The sequence below is a fragment of the Triticum urartu genome, chromosome 5 (assembly GCF_003073215.2).
Source record: "Triticum urartu cultivar G1812 chromosome 5, Tu2.1, whole genome shotgun sequence".
NCBI classification, from domain to species: domain Eukaryota; kingdom Viridiplantae; phylum Streptophyta; class Magnoliopsida; order Poales; family Poaceae; genus Triticum; species Triticum urartu.
In genome coordinates this window covers 525,858,041-525,876,468 of record NC_053026.1, presented here as the reverse complement: position 1 = coordinate 525,876,468, position 18,428 = coordinate 525,858,041, and the positions used below count along the sequence as shown (strand labels likewise).

The window sequence follows — 18,428 nt, the reverse complement described above, 5'->3', positions numbered from 1 at the left end:
TTATGGGGCGGAGGGAGTAGTACTCTATATCATATCAAGCGTAGTAAGGTTGTCACATACTTCCTCCGTTTCTAAATATAAGACTTTTTAAAGATTTCAATAAACGCTACATATGGATGTATATAAACGTATTTTAGAGTTTAGATTCATTCATCTTGCTTCGCATATAGTCCATATTAGAATCTTTAAAAAGATTTATATTAGCAACGGAGGAAGTAGATGCTACTACAGCACACTGCCCTAGAGGAGAAAATAACACAACGTGCTAAAACATAATGAAATAAGAAAAGAAAAAGGGTAATCCAATAATGTGAAAATCGGGTTGATATCTAATGGGATTATCGCAATCAACCGTGATGCGGAACAAACAACCACGGCACCGAACATATATTTTCTTCATGAAAGAAAAGAAACCCAAAGAGCATCTCTGATAACACATTGAAAACCATACTAGCCGTCATCTTTGTTGACTGTACGTCGCCCGCCAAGCCTTGAAAAATGCACTCAACTAGCAGTTAAGAAAAGGGACACCTGTCAAGGCTCTCGTTATATCAGGCTTTGAAGACCGCAATAGGCACTCACCACTAGGAACGAGTGACCAGTGAAGTAATATTGGCTGGGGACATCACCCCGCATAATGTATGCTTGCAATCCTTCATTAGTATGTGCATCTCGCTTCAGCAGAGCCAGAGTGAAACAAAACGGTTGCACAAAGAAAGTGAATACTGTACCCGAAAATGCATAAAAGCTCTCGGGTGCTACGCCCCCCTATATACAAAAATAATTTAGTAATTCAAAAAAGTCAAAAAAATCGAATCTTTTTATGGAATCAAACATGACCAGGTATTGCACTCGTATAAAAAGATTTAAATAGGAAATGACTTTTATTGTATCTGGGGTCAAAGATTTCCCAAAAAATGCTAGATACAAATACTATTCATGCTATATTGTCATCATAAATTTATTTATTTTTTGCCCTGAAGTCAACGAGAATTATTCCTTGGCCAAACATTTTATATGAGTACAATACCTAGTCATATTTGATTCAAAAATATATCCAAGATTTTTTTGGCTTTTTTTGAATTATTGAATTATTTTTGAATATAGGGGGGTGGAGCACCCGAGTGCTCCTAATCCGCTTCCGTACTGTACCATATTTTATTGCTCGGTTAATATTGTATTTACATGAAAATGACTGACTGCTCTCGACAAGCAGACTGGTTGATGCTTGCTTTATCATCTCTACGGCAGAAACGAATGCGCGCGGGGCTACTTTACAGTGTCGCCCCCTCCCCCTACAATACAAATCACACTATTTCTGGAGGGCTATTTACCTTGTCTCCCTACCTCTACATCCTACAGGGTGCCACGCCGCAGCCTCCTCAGCTGTCTGAGGCGGGTCCGGGCGCGCTCGAGGCTGGCTTCGTGCTGCGACAGGCCATGCCAGGGCTCCTCCGCCTCGCTCCTCCCGCTCGGCGCTCCCAGCCTTGCCAAGTGGCGGCGGAGGGACGCCACGTTCACGATGGGCACGGTGGTCGGACGCCCGTGAGCACACTGCACGAGAAATGTATTTCCATTTCATCTATGGAAGAACAAAAGGAAGCTCCCATCTTCACTGACATCTTCGCAAACTATATCATTGGGTGGCGACAGAAAAAAAAGGAACCAGAGATTCTTCTGTCTTGTGTTTACCTGGAAGCACAGGGACGTCGCTTTCAGCTCTTCAATGATCAGAGAGCACTCTGACGGTAGCAAGGGATCGCCAAACATGATTGCCCCTGCAGTTGTAAACCAAAGGGTGAGTATCGACATGATGCTTACAGCGAAGGTACAGATTACAGAAGATGCTTGAGGAAAAGGTTCCGCGTACTAACATGAGGGATGAAATGTTTACCTCTGCAAGCTTTGTAATTAAGAATACGGAGAACTGCTGCAGGGATAGACGATGACCCGTCGCTCTCATCAAGCTACAGAGAATATCAACGGGTAAGTGAAGTTGCTGTGACAAAATCACACATGCAGGTGGGTGAAATCGGTGCAGTTCTTTTCATTGCAAATGGCACGTTGATTCAAATTTTCGCCTAATTCACTCATGAGCTCAATTTACATGATACTTCAGAAGCCATGCCCGCAGGTTACTACTTCCTGACTGGCATTTTTCAAACGTGAGAGCACCAGCCATCTACTGGTGTACAAATAGGGTGTCAAGAAAAGGCTGAAAAGCAACCTACGTTCGAAAAGTTTGACTTGCATAGTCCTAAATGTATTAAATGAATGAGAAGAACTTAAAAGGAAGTGTATGGATCACCTGCTGAATAAAGTCCGTAAGATCTTTTCCTGTCAAATCAACACCCAAAATACATGGAACCTGTGGTGTAGATGACCATTAGCACGCGAAAATACTATAATGCAGTTTTTGCTGAGAAAATTTCACCAGATATTTGTCAAATTGATGACAAACGAACAATTCCACTTCTAATAGGTAACAAGACAAAAGTGCAGATAACGATAACCTAAGACATCAGGGGCTATCAATACCACAACACACAATAGATATTGCAAATTATTCAACTCAAGAAGAACAATTATCCCTTACATGATTGATTCTTTCCAAGAGACATGGTGATATGAATCTCATAAAGATATGGCCTGAATATTATTACAAGGAAACATTGTGTAGAACACTTTCTGAAGCTTGTCTGTTATTTTCAAACTTTTGAGAAACCTGAGGTTAACTTCTCTTTCCATTCATACAGTAATTATCAATCTATGCACAATTTCAAGGTGAAGATCAAACGAACTTTTGGGGTTTTATAACATAACCATTTACCTATGAAATAAACGGATCTCAGCAATAGTACAAACCAATAGGACTCCTAACCCGGTAGAAGATTGAAGTAACATATGTAGGAACAGCAATATTACAAACGCGTTGAATGGATATAGATGATAGAAAAGGTTGCTTACAGCAGCAAGGGTAACTACACGGCCTTGTTTCCTCAGAATGTTCATGTTCCTGAGTATAAAGTAAATGGTATATCTTAGTATCAACAGAAGGATTCTGTAAGTGCTAACAAAATTGCAAAATCTAAAGAAAACTACAGTCAAATCTCAAGTTGTTAAAAAAGAAAAGGAGATGCGTTAAGTACTGAAAGGGGACTGGAAAACTAAAATGAACAAACAGAAACGTGTGAAACAATTTCATGAAAAATATAGCTTATAAGACAAAACCGATAAAAAAATAAGACCAGATGGTAATCAAACACATACTTTTTGAATGAATGAGAGGAAGTGCTGGAATTGTTGATAATCCAGCCCCATTTCTGAATCTGCTCAGCATACTTCTGGAACAATTGAAATCCAGCCTCAGGGAGAGCCTGGCACCACATGGAAGTCTTAGCATTAGCTATCAAAAACTCAGTTTATAACACTACAACATTCGCGCATGTCCACACGTGTTATATTAACACAACGCAGCAGATGACAAATATAAGAACATGAGGTACCATTTCCTTCTCTGAGTCCAAGTAAGTGATACCTCGGTCTTCATCTGATAAAACCTGAAAATCCAATCAACATGTAAGATGAAAAGCCCTATTTAAAAGTTGTTCCCTGGTAAGTTTACCATTAACAACCTTGCTACGGAGCTCCTCCAAACGTATCCTTTCATCAGCTGCATGCTGCACAGGAGTAAGATAGGACATGACTTTCTAAATATCTCAGAAAATATTTTCTGCCATCATACATGCATTGTCTACTTTCGAAATTACACGAACATAGGGAATGCATGCTTCAGAATTCACTATCGCGATATAATAGGAATACTTTCTGATATTGGACATATATCCAAAAACCTCAACAACAAAAAAAACTGCGATCAAGCATGATGAAGTCAAGGATCCACTTCATGAACATTCGCTAATTATTATTACTGCAAAGAAACAATAAATAGATATACTACTAAAAATATTTCATTTGCCAGGAATGCTGTTTATCAAGTAATAAGCTACAAACCTGATCAACAAGGAGTAGCATTTCCCCAGATATGACGGGAATAAATTTCTTATCCAGCTGCAACAAAACTCTTGCCTCCTCAAAGCAATTTTTATCAATACACTCAGGAACTAGCGAGCTAGAAGAGAGATGTAAAGGCCCAGAAGAAATGTTAAGTATATCGTCGTAGCATGCGGAAGGAATATGTGGCGACTCCAAAGCCTACACAAGGAGATAAAATAGTAAGCATAGAATTAGTGCACAGTAACTGGGCCATATTCAAGTCCATATATGTGAGTATCTCAAACTTTAATGCATGCTCAACTGTATGCTGGTCAGAGTCATCCCGCCATTTAGTTATTTGAGCAGTAAAATTTTCAAGCCCATCAGAACATGTCTCTTCATGCATTTTCACGTTTCCCTTCAAGCTGACCCAAATGAGAGAAGCGTTCAGTAACAGGCTCAAGGACTTTTTCAGCATTACGTAAATGCGGGCAATAGCAGAATACCTGAAATTTAGGCCACAAAATTCACTGCTGCAAGTCTCAGGAATAGGCTGGGTTGCACTCATATTTGAGATATTCTCTGGTGCAGGTGCAGTTTCTACATTCAATTCGAACAGTACAAAGTTAGCACTGACAACACAATACACAAGGATGGCAAAGGTTGCAAGAAGAATAACCTTCTGAGTCCTTAATGGGGATATCTTTATCACCGTCTGCTGTCAATTTAGTCTGAGGATGATTTAATCCAGGGAATTTTCGTTTGCCTTTGTAAAATGGTGGGGCAGAACAGCTCCTAGATCTACCCTTGGAAAACCTGGATCTCCTGTCGCATCCAAAATTGTCTTGATTAGGTAGATCTTTAATAGGCACACTGTTGTTTGCCAGGTGGGAAGAAGAGCCATTCAACTGGTAACCGTTGGTACTTTTCTCGGGAGAAATAATGTGTGACAATGGTGCACTGATTTTTGATTTCCACGGTATCTCATCATCTTCAGAAACAAACTGATCGACATGATTGAGGTAATTCGGTGACTGAGGTTCATCATCTAAGTTATTGAAATGTTTAGATCCTTCACATATTCTTGACGAATTACTGGTGAATCTGTCCCAAGTAGATCTAAAATCACTGTCCATATTTTCACAGTTCCAAGAAGCAAACCTTTTACTTGATCTCCTCTGCAATTCCAAGCCAGTCCTTGCATGACTTTGACTGCTAGGTGTATCAGGTAACAAGAATGAATGAGATAAATGAAGATGGTTATCTTTGATGGAGGACATATCCATGACGTCACTTTCCCACGTTGCACGGATATCAGGGAAGTTCATCTGAGCAATTGCATTAGTTTCAAGGCCGTCAACATATCCTGCTGCAGTCCCCAACTGCTTTCTTGTACTGCACCTTTTCAAGATAATGGGGGTACTACAACCTTCATGGTAGAATTCATCACTGAAGTGGGGCATCTCAGGGCAAGAAATATCACCCATTGTCTCTGTGACTTCATTGAGTAGGCAATCATCATCGAATCTATCAAATTCAGTATATAATCCATCACAGCCAGACATGTTTCCATTTATATTAGTTTCATTATGCATAAAATCACAGGTAATTCTGTTGGGTCTATTGACAACCCCAAAGCAAGGTTCTTGGAGATCAATTTCTGGACCCATTATCTCAGACTCTTGGTTATCAGCTGAAAGGCCTTCAGTTTGCACATCTTCAAAATTTCCAACTTCACAGGAATATGCATGCCCATGGAATATACCTTCCATCCGTCGCTTTTTCCAAACAGTTGGGTTAGCACCTGAAAGACTACAGTCTTCTAGCTCGGAGGAACCATCCTCCAACCACTGATAACTGACCCTTTTAGGAAAATGTGTAAGATCGTTCCTAGCAACATTGTCAGAGTGTTCAGATGCATCGCTGATTCGATCTGGATAACAGACATGCCATGGGGATGGTTTCATATCAAAAGAAAAGTAGTCCAGGTCTTTAGGAGCTGTTGCTGCACCTGTACCAAAATTGCTTTCTCTGACTGAACTCTTACGTGGAGTGTGATCCTGTAAATCAGCATCATCTTCCTTGTTCTGTACATTTTGATGCTTTAGGAAGGCCCTATTCAACTTCACTGCAGCCACAACACCACAACACGTGAAGAAAGGTCACAACAAAGAAAAACAAATGAGAATCAAAGAAGTAAAATATGTTCACCAGAAGTCACTAACCATCACTTTTCAGAGGAACACAGGTATCATCAATAGCTTTGCCTGCCAGTAGGAAAGGGTAACAGTTACAAATCCATTCATACCAAGAACTTCTCCAAAATTATTCAGTTTTAAGACATTACAAGGCAAATGAAGATCTTAGCCTCTAACCTTTTGATGATTGTGGTACATGCTTCTTCCAGTAGTTTGTGATAGTTTGTTCAAAGAAAAACAAGATACTTTGCCAATCCTGAACAGTAAGAAAAGAAGGAAATATTAAAATTAAGCTATGAGAGAGTAAATTCAGCTGAAAATGGAAAACATAAAAGACATCAACGTCTTATTTCTTACACTAGATAACCCCCCCCCCCCCAAGTTGCTGCGGAAATTAATAGCAATGAAATTATCAAAATAAAATTAGAATATACATATGAGAATAATATTGCACCACATTCTCACCATATGACAGGCGGCAAACCTAGAGGCAAATAGAGGGTGGATGCATGTTATATTGCCTTGTGACATTCAAGTTCAATTATTTGTTGCTGAAAAAATAAAAAATGATGATGTGGAGGGCTTGCATGTAGTGGAAAGTGGAAGTGTTACATGCGCTTGATGATGTGGATGGCTTGCATGTGAATTTAAATAGGATCACTTACTTTGATATATAGGATGCCAGAGACACGAAGTGTGCTTGTCCAATTTTGAATAAAAACAAAGTGTGTGTAATATCCATACAAGTAGTAAAAATCAACCTTTCCTAGAAAAAATGGGAAAATCAGAACTCAAAAGCACACATATACGTTGAATCACCTTGAATTCCACAATAGTCTTTGAAGGCTCAAAATGTAGATCATAGCTAGATCTAGGGCAGAAGAAGTTCAGCAAAAATGCAGGGTAGACATTAGTCTTCTGCCTCTTTCGGCTCTGAATATCGGTTTCTTCAATCGTCCTTGTAATAGAAGACTGGAAACTAGCTGCCAGACTATTCAGAATATTATGGATTGGGCTTCTACTGACGAATCTTGAGTTGATATCTTTGAGAAGTAAAGGATGATGTCTCCAACTCAAGTATTTGAAAAATGGTAAAGGAAAGTAGATAACGAATAATTGCCGAATAGGACTGTAGGATACACAAGTACTGGAAATCCTGAAATGGAAAAAAGTGCACTTTGCTAAAGAAAATTTGTCAAAACTTCAGTTTGAACAGCTCGGAATACACAGAAATGACATTACCTTATTACAGAACACATTTGTTGGTCCAGAGATGTGCCCTGAAAGAGCCCAGCTTTGATGTGAGGTAGATATTTCATGAAGGCAACTGGAGACATCATTTCCAAAACTGTCTGATATAAGAGGCAAAGGGGATGATGAAGGAACTGTGTATAGCAACTGATCTTCGCTGCATTTGTAGAAAAGACATGTAAATTGTAAATATGTAGGTAAGACTAAAATGCCTAGTATAGCATGGTAGAATACCTCTACCTGTCAGTGTCAAGAAGTCTGACTGAAAGCTGTGGATGAATAAGTGCAATTCGCAGGACACACTTCTTCACATTGTGCAGTTCTCTTTTATGACTACAAAATATTACATTTAGAAATCATTACTCAAATTATTTATCATACAAAGCTGTGAAATCAGAGAAACATGTACATGTGAACAATAAATAAAGGTCAAATATACCCAGATTGCATTTGTTTTCTCCGCACAGGCTGGTTATAAAAAAGCTCCCGAGCAACAACTACAAAGATGAAACTTCTCTGATAAGTTCGCCAAGAACATGACAAAAATATAGCACACATGACTAGAGAAAAATGACAGCATCTCATTCTTCACATGCATTGTGTATTATAGTGTGCCTAACTTGGTGAACATGTGTAGCATGCATAACAGCCACTCTGCTTTTATTCAAGAAAAATATCAAACAAGTACCTGTTGTACCAACAGCTTCCCTCTGGTCATCTATTCCTAAATGTGAGCATTTGGATCCCTGTGCAGTTGCCACAGGACAAGACATTCAGATACATTATACATGAATAGGTCAAGAGTATGCACAACAGTAAATGGGTATAGTGTGTAAGCGGTGCCTTTATTATCTTGCAGTACGAATTTGGCCTCCCACGAGCCTTCGTCCTGACTTCAACCACAGAGATATCAGAAAGTGATGCGAGCGCTTCACCATTTAATCCAAAACTTCTAGAACTAGATTCCGCATCACCCATGACATCAGGAAACTTGGATGTTGCTGTGATGGCAGAAGGAGGTTATACATCATTAGCACACTGAAATCCACTGAATAGCATTGAGTAGTTCTTTCTTTAGATACTTGCACAAGGTGGTGAGCCTCTACTTAACAAATGACAAACAAGATAATTAATTGAATCTGAAAAAAGCGGTTCCTTAGTTCCGTCAAAGAAAGGGGGGTTCCTAGTTCCGTCAAAGAATAAGGGGTTCCTAGTTCCACCAAAGAAGAAGGGGTTCCAAGTTCCATCAAAGAAGGAAGGGTTCCTAGTTCCATCAAAGAAGAAGGGGTTCCTAGTTCCACCAAAGAAGGGATTCCTAGTTTCAATCAAAGGAGGGGTTCCTAGTTCCATCAAAGGAGTTCCTACTTATTAACAACCAAAAGAATCCAATCCAACGATGATGACAGGATATAAACTAAATTGAGTTGAACAGTGAGAGAAGAAAACAAGATAAAAAATCAGCCAGCTGGAGGTACTAATGCAACTAACATGTCACGACCAACGAGTGATGAAATAAATGTATGTAAGTATGTTATCTTGGAATCTGTATGTACCTACTGATGATTAAATATATTTGCATGCCCTTCTAGTGAAAATAAAGCACCCTTGGTCATTTATCAGTCGTCAATTTATAGCCTTATGCAAGTAACAATAAGAATTCAGGGTAGAATAAGCATATCCCCTTTGAATATCAATCATCGAGGTCAACTATCACAGAATGGCTTTTCGAAGCAAATCAAGCAGTCATTTCTGTATGAGAAAAATCTCATTCTGATGTCCATGAATTCAAATGAGCCCCCAAAAGATATGATTCACTGTGCAAGGATCAGTTGCAACGATGCAATTTTTAAGATAAAGCAAATAGTACTGCTGAGTTAGGAAAAGGCAAGCTTATAAATACAAACAAACAAAAAAATCTAACTTACCATATTTTTCTCCTAATAGAACCAATTCATCTCGAGCAATACCACAACCTGCAATAAGTACAACAAAAAACAAGTTTTTCAGAAGCAAATCCCAGTGATAAGAAAGTTCAAAACGTAATGCAAGCACATACCATCATCTTCCACTTTAACATAACATGCTCTGACATTTACTGAAACGTCGATCTGAAATAGGTACAGGCGTATAAAAATGCCAATACATGATGCTGAGAATACCAATGTAGATCATTTACCCTTTTTGAATGTGAAAGTAAAAAAGCAATACCCAATATAGAAAATACAAGCCGAACTGTGGACTGTTTTGCATTTATGTTCAAATCAAAGGAAACCTATTCAGGACAGCATATAGAGATTCTTTTCTATTCTCCTACATTTGAAAGGCATACCTTTCTGGCATTTGCATCGATGCTATTATATACCAACTCCTCGACAACCCTTGGGAGGTCAGACAAGATAATGCTTGAGCGCAAGGAGCTGTGGACGCTTTTGGGCAAGCGTTTTATGCTCTGCATCGACGTGTTCTGGTAAAAAAAAAGAACTTAGATCAGCCAACGGTAAAGACTGAAATGTATCGAAGCAGGCAGTGTCCGAAAACTATTCCAGAAACTTCAGATAACTAACTAACTTGTCGATATGCTACTTTTCATCAGGTGAGGACTGATCACGATGTGAGATTACAGATGCAGTTCTATCATTGAGGCAAAATGTGCATGTAGCCAACCAACCAACATGGTAAGGAACAGATTGTTTTTCTTTTTCTCTTTTTTTTGGAACATAAGGGAACAGATTATCTAGGCTGCAACTCAGAACGCCACTACGCCAGCCCCAACTCGCGAGCACATTGGACGAGCAAACCATCACGTCCTACTCTTACAAAAGGCGGATCTAGATGGGGTGCGCCCGAGTTTTTTGGAGGTTCGTTAGGGTTTAACCAGTCGTGGACGGAGAAGTGGCCGTACCTGAGAACCCAATGGCCGAAATCGTGGGCAGCGTTGGGATGGCGGGGGAGCGCCGAGGCTGGAGCGGGAACGGCGATTCCGGTGACGCGTCCGACGGGGGCCGGGGTGGCGGCGGGCGGCGGCCGAGGAGGAGAGGAAGGCCGCGGCGCGGCGGGAGCCCTTCGGCCGCGGAGAGGGCGGGCCGGCGGATAAAGCGCTCGCGGCTGCTTCGCGGGGGCCGGGGGGATAGGACGGGGGCTCGCCGCCGGTGGAGCTGAAGAGGGAGAGGAATGGCGCGGGCAGTCGGTGGTGGGAGAGAGGAGGGGGGGAATTGTTAATTTTCTGTTTGGGAGGGGGGTTGGGGTGAAATTTGCAAGCCGTGTTGGGCCTTGCAGGGCCTCTTTTATCGGGCCCAGAGGCCCTGCACGGTCTAACAAGTCCAATTTAGTGCAGGATAGGCCTATAATATACAGTATCTATATCTATATCCACACCAGTATAAAAAGATCTAAAGAGGCAGATTCAATTAATCTCAGCCATCAAATCATGTCAATTCAACGACCTATACTGCTTCAATGTTGAGCGTTCAACATGTTTAACGTGCAGTTAATTTCATGCCAAATATAGTGCTAATCACATAATAACACGCAACTAATATCCTATTTAATATCGGCATGCACTTAATATACTTCCAAATTAACGTGCATTGCACGTACACATTAACTAGTATGAACTAAACAAAAGAATGGTAGAACCCTAAAAAATGATAGGCCAATAGTTTGTTCAGACAAAAAATGGATGAAATCATTTTCGATGTACTTTGCCACGCTTTGGAATTTCAGATGATCCATGACCCATATATTCCAAAAAAAATGGCAACCTGTTGCCACGATTTTGAATTTCATATGGTCCATGACTCATATATTCCAACAGAAAATGACAATATGTTTTGTTACACACAATTACCTAAGGCTAGTTTTTGCAAAGCTAGATATGAACCAAACATACCTTGAACCCATGTTGTCGTGCCCATGCTATTCTTTTGTGTAACACTGCTTAGCTCTTCTGTCTCTAAAAAAGCTAGACTAGTAGGGGAGGAGCCCCTATTGGCTTTTACATCAAGAATTCTCGTGCCCATGCTATTCTTTTGTGTAACACTGCTTAGCTCTTCTGTCTCTAAAAAAGCTAGACTAGTAGGGGAGGAGCCCCTATTGGCTTTTACATCAAGAATTCTCGTGCCCATGCTATTCTTTTGTGTAACACTGCTTAGCTCTTCTGTCTCTAAAAAAGCTAGACTAGTAGGGGAGGAGCCCCTATTGGCTTTTACATCAAGAATTCTCGTGCCCATGCTATTCTTTTGTGTAACACTGCTTAGCTCTTCTGTCTCTAAAAAAGCTAGACTAGTAGGGGAGGAGCCCCTATTGGCTTTTACATCAAGAATTCCCCCCCCCCCCGCCCCCCTAATTTCTAATCGCGCATCTTTGAAAGCAATGACCGCAACAAGGGCTAGGTTTAGTTTCATTAAGTTTTTGCATGAGGTTTTCCCGTTCCTTCAGCTCATCTCGAAGATATATTAGAGGTGGCGTCCATGGCAGCAAGAGTGAGGTGGTGGCACCGGCAATGGGGATATGGAAGTGTGGTGGCCTGGTAGGGAATGGGTCAACACCAATGGTCGACAATCGCTTGCGTAGACAAGTCGATGACGAGGAAAGTGCATACATGGCATGCCAACAAATGGGCGGACAAACAAGAAAGATTCACTCCAACTGCAAATTGGTGGACAAGAGGATGGGAGCAATGATGGAGAAGAATAGAGGTAGCCAAGGTAGGAAGGGAGAGGAGGTCGCCCCATACGGAGAAGAAGAAGGTAGGCGTACAAGAAGGATATAACAAAACATAATCTTATCATATATCATGAATACAATGTATCAAGAGCACACAAGCAACACTACTACAAATAGTAAAAGAGAAGCAAGATGCGAATATGACCACTAGTCATTACCATAGACAATGTACAACAAAATTATTTTTTTGCAACTTGTTTTCAGGTAATAATTTGTGCGCACGAACATTCTTTTTCATGCGAGAAATCATTTAGGGAAGCAAGTCCTTGGAAAAGCAATAATCCAATAGCATCCCCTTTCCTGTGAAAATTTGTGGTTTAGTGGGAGTTGGCCCAAAAAAGTGCTCTGACGGTTCCCGTAAACAAAAAAGGGAACCTCGTATAATCTGCCCAATTTCCCCTCCATGTAGGGAGAGTTTATCCTTCCTGTAAACATTCCCCTAGATTTGGTGCCAAAGAACTCCTATCTCATGCGTGGACTTCCATGTGCTTCTTTGTTTTTCGCTGCCGCGATGCCGACGCAGATGACCACTGCCAATGTTGCCTCTAATCCAACATTGTTGCCGTCATTTGGTGGTGCATTGCTAAGCACCCTGCTTCCAGCGGTTGGCGTTGTGCCACTACTGGCCTGGCCTAGGAGATACATTGGCCAAGTGGCTCCGCTCCCCCCGCCCCCCCCCCCCCCCCCCCCCCCCCCCCCCCCCGACCGACCTACCTCACTAGCTACGAAGCCACAGACACCGAAGAAGACGACAACGGTTGCGGCCATGGTTGGTCATTCATCCGTGTCGCCGCCCATGCTACCGATCTTCACCCCTATCTACCACACAATGATGCAAAAGTCCTTCATGCACATGTCGTTGGCCATGTCCGCCTACTCCAAGGTCGATGAGGACTTTGACATGTACAACGCCAATGAGGTGTATGACGAAGCGGATGACAAGTAATTTTTTTTGTATTACTCGTTTGTTAAAATTGCTTGTTTATTGTACATTTCACAATCATAATTTGCATTGCTCAATATTCTATACAATGTGATAATGCAATCAACAATCATACATGGATGCGATGACCGAGGCAGTAGGCATACGCGATATGTCTTTGTCCGCTTCATTTCAGGGTGGCGATGATCAAGTTGATGTTGCTTCGAAGACAACGGAAGACAACGAAGAGGTGGGGGGGGGGGGGGGGCAGCTTCTACACAGATGAGGATAACGCATTGGCTATGACATGACAGAGTGTAACATTGATCCAATTGCAGTGACCGATCAAAGCATGAAGACCTATTGGAATAGTTGGGCTGGTTAATTGTGTGACTCAAGTAGACCATGTCAAACTTAGTGGAATGACAGATGACATGCTGTTGAGAATCTGTTGTTCATTTTTTTTAATATTTTGTGTACATCCAAATTTGTAGGACCCCAATAGACAGCAAATGTTCGATTTTGTTATGAAAATATATGAACCATATGGCAATTGTGAACATTTTTTATGGCAAATTCTTCGAAACGACATGGCAATTTCTTCAAAATCACATGACAAATACCGGCAAATAAAGGATCTTGCTCCGAAAATTGCCTTGTCCGTCCGAAAAAATGCCATGCCAACACATAAATATATGTCACGGAAAAACGTTCATTTTGCCATGCACCCCAGCGAATGTCCACCAAATAACATTACCCAATTTGTAATGTGCAATTTACACACGCAAAAAAAAGGTAATGTGCAATTTTAACCTTGACAGCTAAACTACACAAGCGAGTTGTACAAGCAAACCACCCCTAAGTTATACGAACACCCCATAAAACCACTTTCAGAGGAACTTTTTCAGGACCCTGCTATAAATCTGATGCCAGATTTTTAAAAATGGCAAATCTAACGTTTTTTTTGCTAGGATTTGCCATGCCTGTCGAAGAGATTTGTCATGCTACGCGATTTGCCATGAAAACCGTTCGATTTACCATGCTTAAAAATCTGATGTCAGATTAACATTTTCCTTTTTTATGGGACTCGTTGATGCTAAAACCACTTTTAGGTGAACTTATTTATGGGACTCGTTGGAGATTCTCTAACCACTGTACTTATGTAAACAGTAGGGGCCGCAGCTGGAATCACTGCTGAGCAGCAGCGTGAAGCAATCTGCTACAAGAGGCAAGGCACAGGCAGGCAGCACGGTGTCTGCTTCTTCTGAACCCAGCAACATGTAAAACCCAGCTTTCCAGCGCACAGCAAGCAAGAATTGAACCACACTGCACCGCAGCATGTCAGCGCATCGCACTTGCTCCTTCCTACTCAACCAGCAAACGGAAAGCTAAAATAAAGCTGAAGGCCAGATCACACTACCACCAAACATCTTCTTACACCACCTCACATGCAGAATAAATAAACACCACAACTACTACATCAGCTTCTGCACCCACAAGGCCACAACACACCCACTAGCCCACTCCCTACACCAAAAACACACGATCATGACGACGATGATGCCACGAAGATTAAAAAAAAGAACCCGGATCATCGGTTACCGCTGCAGATGGTTCATCGAGCCATGTCGAAATCAGTGCTCGCCGGAGCTGATGTCTAACACTCGGCCTCCTCTGTAAAGCTATTGTCTGTTAGGCTGCTTCTGATGTTATTACTTGGTGGTTTGGTTGAATCAGTTGTTGAGCCATGCGTGCTTCAGGCACTCGGCGGCGGTCGGCCTGTTCTCCGGATCAAAATCGAGAATCGGGCGGAGGAAGTCGGCAAGCCCTTTGGCGTCCGGCTCGGTGAAATTGTACCTCTCGACTAGCACGCGCTCGAGGGGCCAGAACCTCATTCTTTTGACCCTCTTCAGGTCTCCGTACCGGTTGAAGTAATCCTTGGAACGGGTGCCTGAGGTGGCAATCTGAAAGACAACGGCAGGATTAGATACGGCATTTGGGATTAGACAACATGACAAAGGGAGTTACAAGATATTGTAGGGACCTTCTTAGGCATCTTTCCCAGAGTTTCCATCATCAGAGCTAGGTGATCCTGCAAAGAGTCATAGAGAGATGAGTTGGTTGGTTGGTGAGATAACAACACTTGGATGTGATGCCACCACTGTAGACTTTGCAGCTAAGAGTCAACATCTGAAGTTGATTGCTTAATGAGTACTATATCTGTCCATTTGACAGTTAATAAGTACTATATCTGTCAGATTTGACAATCTTACATAGGTAAGGTGTGTGATCCGCTTTAGAGGACAGTCCAGCAGGTAAGAGTATAACAAATCTTTTAGCTGATAATCACTGGCTACGGAACAATCTGTCATTGTCGGTACTCGGTACTTTGTTTTGTGCCAGTGTATTACATCTGGCAAGAATAACAGAAAAGCGGACAACCAGAACAGCACACTTAGATCTGTACCGGTATACCACATTAAGATGCACTTCTATTGTACACCAGTCCTATGATGGTTGGTAACTGAACATCAAATTGTTTCTATGGCTTCAGTTTGTACAATGGGGGTTGCTTTGCAGGGTCATAATAAACAAAAAGAAACCAAAAAAGCATGCTAGTACTAGCAGAAAAGTGCTCAAATCGCAATTCCTGGGAACGCAGCCCTCGCAATATCAGTTCACATTTCATTTAAATATTTCAGTTGCTAGGTTGGTGCTGTCAGGTTGGTTGCATCTTCTTTTGAATTTTAAAGTGGCACATGATCCAAAGCGTCTACTTTTTATAGTGTAGTTTATCAATTGCCATGACTCAATCGACCAACATAACAACAGCAGGAATACACAAAAATAGGGTGATGTCCGCAGCCTCGGCATAAGGAAAATGGACTAGTTTTGACACTTTGACTAATGTTAGAAAACCCATATACTAGTAAGCAAGAATATATGATAAAACCATCATTGCTAATGCTACTAGTATAAGCAAAAAAGTGCTGAAAGAAGCGACACGAAAATTATGTTTTTTTTACCTCATCTTCACTGCAACCTTGGCAAGTGTTGGGAGCAAACAGCATGTCACCGGTGGCAAGCTCAAACGCCATACAAGCGAACGACCACATATCAGCAGAATAAGAATACCCAGAACCGATGATAACCTCGGGTGCCCTATACTGCCTTGTCTGTATCACACCATCACCCTGCTGATCAGCCCAGCAGGCATTCCCGAAATCGACAATCTTGCACTTCATACTAATGCCATCCAGGCTTCTCTCCTTAACCATGTCTGCCGTGAACCCACCGAGCGACACCCGCCTCTGCAGAATCTTCGCCACGGCGCGCCTCGCCCGCGTCTTAAGCATCTTCTCGCTGAAACTGATGGATGGCGTGCGGTACTGATTCCCCTCTGGCCTCTTGAGAATCGGGGTGAGCCTCGAGCGCACCGGGTCCTTGGACGGGTTTATCGTCGACACTAGGAGGACATTCTCCGGCTTCAAATCGGTGTGGATAATGCCGAGCTCTCGGTGCATGTAATCGAGGCCGGTCAGCACCGACCGGCAAATCTCCCTCACCCTGCTCAGCCCGATGCCCTTATTCCGGTTGTACCGTATGAGCCGCAGCAGGCTGTCGCCGAGGAACTCGGTGACCAGGCAAATGTGCTTGCCGTTGGGGCCGGCGTGCTTGAAATGGTCCAGCAGCTGGATGACGCACTTGGAATTGGTGGGGTCGCCCTTGGCCGCCGCGGACAGCAGCTCGATCTCGTGGAGCGCGGCGTGCGCGTAGTCCCTCGCGCTCTTCTGGATCTTGAGCGCCACGAATCTCTGCAGGTTTTGCAATGGCCGTATCCAGTTAATAACATGTCGTGCACAAACCGTAAAATACAGAGTTCCATTACCGATGGAGGACGGTAAATATTAGTTTTGGTCCCAGTTTGCACATATCAGAGAATAAACCTGTAATCTTTGCAACAGAGATCACGAATTTGGCAAAAAAAAGAAGACAAAGATCGGTGCAGAGTTCTGCCGGCCCGAATTTGAACAGAGCCAAAGCAATGGAACATGGGTAAAAGGGGCAAAGCGCATCGTTTTGGGTTGCGGCGAACGGCCCCCGCCGGAGTTGGCGGAATCCAATAGCGGCCGATGGGAATCCCCCGACGGCGACGGCCGCGCCATGAGCGAGCACGCCGAGAAGGGCGGGCGAAGAAAACAGAGCAGGAAGAAGAAACAGAACCAAGATGAGGGGAGGGGGGGCGGGCGGGCGTACGCTGAGGAGGGTGTCGTAGGCGAGCCAGACGGTGGAGAAGTTGCCCCAGCCGAGCTTCCGCTGCGCGACGAACCTGCCGCCGGCGAAGCGGTCCCCGGGGCGCGCGGCGTGGTAGCCGCCCTTCCGGTACCCCTCGGCCCCCTCCTCCTCCTCCTCCTCGTCCTCCGACCCCGACGAGTAGCAGTACCCGTTGCCGCCGAACGCCGCCATCGGCCGATCCGCCGGCCGGCGAGCTCCTCCGGATTCGAAAGGGGGGCGCAGGCGGGCGGGGGGGACTAGGGACAGGGAGGAGGCCGGGTTCGGTTTGATTTGGTTTGGCTGGGGATTTTCCTGGTGGAGTGGAATTAGTTTTGTTGGGTGGGGGGCGGAGGGAGAAAAGTGACCGTTCCGGCACCCCACCACCACACCACCAGCTGCCTGCCTCCGGTGGAGTCTGGAGTGGACGGAGGGGCTCCCCGTGGCACTGCTTTATACTATTGCGTTACTCCATTGTCCATACATATCCATGCATTTCTCCATACATATCCATGCATTTCTCCATACATATCCATGCATGGATTAATTGATTGTTTTGATTGCTAATTCATCACAGGTCATCAAAATAGTAAAGTGCTCATTTTGGACCAATCAATCGGCACATAAAACCCACGGTCAAACCAAAGCACCCCTTAAATCACATTTTTGGAGCCCAATTCCCTCTCTGTAATCATGATTTAATCACGGTTTTTTTCTCACAAAAAAATCACTGCTTTTTTTTACAACTTTTTAATTATTCACAACGTAATTTTGTGTGGACTCATGCACAAGAAGTAGGATGAAAATGGTACGGAGGCGGGAACACAAAACTTTCATGTGAACAATGCAACACTGATTCATAGCGGAAAAGGATTCAAAGCCACTGAACTATGTGATCCTCGTGTGAGATCATTTTCAGCCATACGGGCGCACGAAAAAGAAAACCTGGTTTGTTGGTTTTGGCGTGTTTTTCTTTTCATCACGTTTTAGTTTTCTCTTCTCCTTTTCGAAAAAAAAAGTTTTTTCCTTCTCCTACAAATACTTGCTTCTATATCTGTACTACT

General features: G+C 42.9%; 2 protein-coding genes across 3 annotated transcripts; both read right to left on the bottom strand.

Annotated features, from left to right (window-relative positions):
* Positions 1-1,144: 1,144 nt before the first annotated feature.
* On the bottom strand, positions 1,145-10,665 carry LOC125510366 (DNA mismatch repair protein MLH3-like). 2 transcript variants are annotated; one of them, XM_048675514.1, is made up of 25 exons: positions 10,348-10,665; positions 9,775-9,909; positions 9,502-9,553; positions 9,371-9,418; positions 8,289-8,446; positions 8,134-8,191; positions 7,885-7,942; positions 7,686-7,778; positions 7,437-7,602; positions 7,335-7,350; positions 7,014-7,237; positions 6,372-6,450; positions 6,222-6,263; positions 4,676-6,124; positions 4,503-4,596; positions 4,319-4,421; positions 4,015-4,215; positions 3,636-3,680; positions 3,507-3,560; positions 3,271-3,377; positions 2,968-3,016; positions 2,309-2,368; positions 1,895-1,967; positions 1,693-1,778; positions 1,145-1,554 (listed from the first exon to the last, which is right to left on the bottom strand). In XM_048675514.1, the coding sequence occupies exons 2-25, from the start codon at positions 9,898-9,900 to the stop codon at positions 1,357-1,359; spliced, it is 3,639 nt and encodes a 1,212-aa protein (XP_048531471.1). In that variant the 5' UTR covers positions 9,901-9,909; positions 10,348-10,665; the 3' UTR covers positions 1,145-1,356. The 2 variants fall into 2 exon arrangements, 1 of the variants encoding a protein (XP_048531471.1); XR_007284565.1 differs by lacking the exons at positions 1,145-1,554; positions 1,693-1,778; positions 1,895-1,967; positions 2,309-2,368 and having other exon boundaries at positions 3,539-3,560.
* A 3,821-nt stretch (positions 10,666-14,486) lies between these two features.
* On the bottom strand, positions 14,487-17,770 carry LOC125510365 (SRSF protein kinase 1-like). The gene is made up of 4 exons (XM_048675512.1): positions 17,350-17,770; positions 16,119-16,907; positions 15,137-15,184; positions 14,487-15,056 (listed from the first exon to the last, which is right to left on the bottom strand). Exons 1-4 carry the CDS (start codon positions 17,557-17,559, stop codon positions 14,826-14,828), a joined length of 1,278 nt encoding a protein of 425 aa, XP_048531469.1. The 5' UTR covers positions 17,560-17,770; the 3' UTR covers positions 14,487-14,825.
* Positions 17,771-18,428: the final 658 nt, after the last annotated feature.